Genomic DNA, 5799 nt, shown 5'->3' on the forward strand with positions numbered 1-5799 from the left:
TGTCTTTAGTGTTTTTCCAGATCTTGTCATTGGTGGGTTTATATGGTTTCTGGTCCCAGCTGATCATTTATAGTCTTTAAATCACCCAAGCTGCTCGGGTGATAAGCTGGAAACCTGCTGGAAACCTTGGTTTTGATATGTAGACCAAATTGGTAAATGTAGTTAGAGCTGGTTATCTCTTTGGGCCAGCAAAAAACAGCTAGCACAATACAAAAATAAGCTTGAGCACCTTAAACTGGTATGACCTAGTTCTTCCTGCAGAGCTAAGCTCATTTGCTACAAAGTGCCTTGCTGTTTTATATCTGTCTTGCCACCTTTTCTGAAGAGCTGAAATCACCATGAGCTGACTCATTTTCCTCCTCAGAAACCCATCTGAAGAGGTTATGAGGACGTGACCTGAAAACAGCCGTGCTGCTGCATAAAATAGTGTGAATAATCACTCCATTTTCCTTTCATAACCAGACAGCATTTTAACAACAATACACTGTTCGACTGTATGATGGTTTCATGATTTAGTTTACTGTAGTACTTTATGTTTGGAAAGGATTATATGGAGAGGATCATCTCTTTCTGTGAAAGAGGACATCTTTGGCTGTAATCTACCTTGAAGAAACGTTTAATTTATTTAAATCATCATATATAATGCATTCATTATTTAATCAGGCACATTTATTTGCTCCCACGGAGCAAAGTGAAGGATGAGGTGAGTGGGTGAACACTTTCTCCTTTGTTCCTTCTTTGTCTCTGGCTCTCGTTCTCACCTCTCCTATTCCCTTTGCTCTGATTTTGAAAAGGAGGGAGACTGTCACGACGATCACTAATTATGATGTAAGATAGCAGAGGTGGGTGGTTGGTGTTGGTCTGTTGTTAGTTGCATGTTGAAATTGATTTTTGCAAGCTCTGAGGTTAGTTTATGAGTTGAATTACATGAACTTGTATTATGCTGAATGTTTCAAATTTAGTTTCAGTCATGTGAGACGAAAAATGCATGGCTAATTGCTTATAAGAAATATTTAACTTACTAAATTTATGCTTTAGAAATATTACTACTGAGATAAAGTAAAATTATCAATATATTTAAATAAGTCTATTTTTCTTAAGTATATTCTTTACTGGAAAACAATATGAATTTACTGATGAAGAAAATGTTTTTCGCAGTGTGCCCTAAATCTTATACTGGCTTTTCATTCTTTAGCTTCTACCATAAAAATAGCTTTTAGTATTGATCATTTTCTTTCACATTCGCAAGTGTGCAACTGTTGATTCTGAGGAAAGAAACACCAAACAAGAAAGGTCATATTAAAGTTCATACCTCACACACACAAGCGCAGTGTAACTGTTGCTTCAGCAAAACATGTAATAATTTAAATGACTTGATTCAGAGCTTTAAAATTTGGCTACAACATGTAGAAACTTCAACTTACAAGTTTGATTATGGCATTAAAGCAACATGAAACATGTTGTTTTTCCTCTGGCTGTCATTGTAAGTATACAAGCAGTTTTATTCAAGGGTGTGTGTGTGTGTGTGTGTGTGTGTGTGTGGCCTGAGCATGAATGAGAATGGTGTGGTATGCTGTGAAAAAAAACCATGCCTTACCTTCCCTCCATCAACTCACATACTCATAGAATATATTTTTCTACTCACTTTCTAATAATGAATAAATATCTTTGTGTCTTTGCTATTTACTAGCCTGGGAACCATTTTGCTCACTAATTCAGTGTCTATGTAGGTGTTAATTATATTTCACACACCTCTAAAGTAGTACCTCATTACATGGTAAAAATAAAACTATCAGGCATTGCAGTCTTTGCTTTGACGTAAAGTGGGAAAAACCAGTGGAAGATGGAGAGCATAGATAAGTCTTTTATTGCTGTAAATCACACCAAAACAAGAGTGTATCATCTTCTACTCTATATCCAATCAAACAGGCTAGTGGTTAATAACCTATTTTGTGCAAATTTTCTTAACAAAAGAGATTAAGTCAATATGGCACCCAGGCTAGCTTAGTATTGCATAATGATACTACTTAAAGCTATCACGTCAAACTAGAGTTTGAAACAGGTAATCAGATTTCAAGTTTTCCTACAGGAAGGCCTCTCATTTCCAACATCCATCTACAAAAAGCACTTTCTTTTTCTGGCCTGCCCCCAACTACAGCATGGCTCAGTGGGTCAAGGATTCATATGGCACTTACATTGCTCTGTAGCTAACTGTTACAACCGTCACTAGAAGAATAGGTCTACGATAAAGCAAAGGGTCATATTTCAGATTCTTTGTGATATGACCTCTGATCGAAGTTCAGATTGGCTGAAAGGGTCTCTAGCTCAGTGCCCCTCTCACCGGTGTCCTCATCTTGCTCCTCCTCATCTCTACTAATAAAGGCCAACTCGTTCTCATAGCAGAAGTTGGCTCCGGACTCCAATGATTTATTCTCCTCCATGTCTTTGGCACTGCAACGTGGCGTCGAGGAAACCTCGTAGGTCTTATGAAAGTGTGAATAGTCCACTTTATACTGACTGCGTTCCTCAAACACCACGGGCTCAAAGCGATGGCCCCATAAGATCTCGCTGGCCAGGTAGGAGCTGCGCACCTGAGCCGTCATCGCAGTCGCCTCGACCATCCCTTCCAGTATGACCACAATCTCAAAATCAGATGTTTCCAGGTCCTGCTTGCTAATTCCATACAGAGGACTCTCCTCGTTTATCTCATGGAGGATAGTAAGAGGAGCAACCAGGAAGATGCGGTCGAGACCTTGGTCGTAGCCCACATTGATGTCGATCTGATCGAACGGTATGTACTCGCCCTCTTCTGTGATTCGGGGCTTAATAAGCTGCGCCCGCACGTGAGCCTCTACAATGTGACTTTTCCTCAAGTTCCCGACCCGCCACATGAGACACAGTTTCCCATCGCGCATAGCGATGACAGCATTGTGTGAGAACAGTATCGTTTGTGCCCGTTTCTTAGGTCGTGCCATTTTGGCCATGATTGCACCGATCATGAAAGAGTCAATGATGCAGCCCATGATGGACTGGAAGACGACCATGAACACCGCTAAGGGACACTCCTCGGTTACACAGCGGAATCCGTAGCCGATCGTGGTTTGCGTCTCGACTGAGAACAGAAACGCCGCAACGAAGCTGTTGACCTGCATGACACATGGAGTGAAGTCCTCTTTAGTGGGCCGGTCTAAGTCACCGTGGACAAGCGCAATAAGCCAGAAGGCGAAACCAAATGCGAGCCAGCTCAGGACAAATGCAAGGGAGAAGAGGACAAACATCCAGCGCCAACGAATGTCCACGCAGGTGGTAAAGATGTCAGCGAGGTAGCGCTGAGATTGCTGGTCCATATGAGCGAAACTGACGTTGCACTGGCCTGTTTTATTTACAAATCGGCTCCGCACCTTTCGGCGTGTCTGGACTTTGCCATTACCAAAGCCGTTGCCGAGGGCGGGCATGTTGCCGTGCCGGTACACGTCCTCCTCTGACGATGACACGATGTTGTAGCGGTGGGGCTTGCCCACACTCATGCCACTCTGCCCGACCAGAACCAATCCGGAAGTGAGAGAAAGTACCAAAGCAGTTCTGGATCAGTTTGTGTTGCCTGAAGATGAAGCAAAACATGAGATCAGTCATGTAGTCTGTGTTCATTGTATATCATTTGTCATACTGTTATGTGCATATGTTTACATACCCCTCGCCGAAATTAATTAATTAATTTTTTAAATAAAACGAGATGGATAAAATCTTCTCTTATTTGGTAGTGCCCTAAAAAGGTTGCATAACTCATTTATATCAGTATATTCCACAAGACAAAAATACATTTGCACAAATTAAAAGAAACAAACTTATTTTTCACACAAAAAATTCATAAATTATTGTTAAAAAGTTTGTTGTTCTTATTGTATTTGAATAATATTTTATGTTTGTGATAGTGCCAGAGCTTGATCACAGCATCATACAGCAACGTTGAGGAAGTGTTTAACTGCAGAACATGCTGGGAAACCAAAAAACTTACCTGACTGCAATTTGTCAAGAACATAATGACAATATTTAAAAAACAAATGTATGTAAACTTTTAAATTAGGCCTAACAGGATTACGTAAATAATGTAAATTGAGTTATTTTGTCTGTATAGGTAGATAATATACTACCATTCAAAAGATTGGTGGTGGGTAAGATTTTATTTTTGTGAGAAATCAATATTTTTATTCATTTGATTGATCAAAAGTGACAGTAATGGCATTTACAAAAAATTCAGAAGGATCATGTAACACTGAAGACTGAAGTAATGGCTGATGACGATTCAGCTTCGCCAACAGAGGAAATTAAATTACATTTTAAAATATATTAATATAGAAAACACTATAAATATTAACTTATTGAATATGAAATATAAAAATATTTCACAATATTACAGTTTTTACTGTCTGATCAAATAAATGCAGCCTTAGTGAGCTTCAGAGACCTTTCAAAGACATTCTGCAAAGTGTATGTAAACTTTTGAGCACAACTGTGTAATTATTTAAATCAGATTTAAAACTAAAGCAATAAGCCATGGGAGGTGGTTAGAGGTGCTCTAAGGCCTTCATGGGAAAATCACTGTAACACACGGTGGCTTAATAATTTTAGAAAATGGCAACAGCAGGATAATGAAAGACACATAATGGTAACAAATATCAGGGTCTATTAATAATAATTACAAAATAATTTAGTTGATTACTCTAACTGTAGATTGTTGATGATATTCTAACAACTTTGTGCATTAATGAAAAACATGCAGTCACAGGAGGCTGTCTTTGCATTTTTTTTTTAGCTTTGAACGCGTCTCATCCAATCAGAATTTAGTCCGAACTCTCCATTTTATAAATATATTTCCTAGTATTTAAACATTGAAAGTCAATGAAAGGGAAACCTGAATGATGCAGGCCCAAAATAGATCTCATGAATTCTCACTGCAGCTGAAAACATGTGTTACTCAACTGTGTGAGTGTGTGCAAAAGTGCTGCTCTGTATCTGGGAGTGAGGAAAGAGCAGATGTGCAGATTCGTCCGTCCGTCCGTGTTTTTTTTTCTTTTCACAGCAGATGTAGCCAATTAAAGTAATTTCGCACCTTCCCTGCAAAACTCTTCACCTTTGCGCAGTGAAGTGCTGAAGTGCGCACACTTCATAGTCTGTATGTGGGGCTTATTGTTATGGTTATCGTAAACATCATTATCAAAATTTCCTCACTGCCAATTATTTTTTTTTGACCGCTCTGAGCCGGGTGCTGCCGGTGGGGTCCAGATTTAGGCGTCTAGCCAGTGCCTGAGTCAAGTGATCTGTCTTTCTAATAATAGATGCCTGTCTCAGTGCAACTACTGCACGCACACAGACACACTTGCAAGAATCTGTGCTCCAAGACATACTGTACTGACAGAGAGACATCAAAACACACAGACTTCACATGCATGCACACACTGGGGGCTGGGTAGTGTCAGGTGCTGCTATATTGGTGAGTGTGAATAGCTAAGAAGCCACAGATTCAACAGTGATAATGAGAAAAATATAATTTTCTTCATGCATGCACAAGATTGCAGAAAAATGCAGCATAGTTCTACAATACTCTAAACTAAAAGAATCACATGAAAAACTGGAATATAGAGGTTTCCATAGAAACCTTTCTGGTAGAAATTGTGTGTGTGTGTGTGTAGGTGTGTGTGTTTGTTTGAGGGGTGACTGCTGGCTTTGTGCAGTGGTATTTTAGTCATCATCCAGGTGGCCAATCACTCAAAATTGAGAGAAGAGATGAGAAAGTTATTA

The 5799-nt window shown here is 39.5% G+C and overlaps 1 protein-coding gene across 1 annotated transcript; it reads right to left on the minus strand.

Annotated features, from left to right (window-relative positions):
• Positions 1-600: 600 nt before the first annotated feature.
• On the minus strand, positions 601-3601 carry LOC113043513 (ATP-sensitive inward rectifier potassium channel 12-like). Its single transcript, XM_026202956.1, has one exon. The coding sequence runs from the start codon at positions 3525-3527 to the stop codon at positions 2259-2261; it is 1269 nt and encodes a 422-aa protein (XP_026058741.1). The 5' UTR covers positions 3528-3601; the 3' UTR covers positions 601-2258.
• Between the last annotated feature and the right edge of the window lie 2198 nt (positions 3602-5799).

Source organism: Carassius auratus, chromosome 3 (genome assembly GCF_003368295.1).
Source record: "Carassius auratus strain Wakin chromosome 3, ASM336829v1, whole genome shotgun sequence".
Classification (NCBI taxonomy): domain Eukaryota; kingdom Metazoa; phylum Chordata; class Actinopteri; order Cypriniformes; family Cyprinidae; genus Carassius; species Carassius auratus.

What these genes read in the sequence shown, in the direction of transcription:
- LOC113043513 (XM_026202956.1), bottom strand. Translation starts at nt 3,527, where the DNA reads ATGAGTGTGGGCAAGCCCCACCGCTACAACATCGTGTCATCGTCAGAG.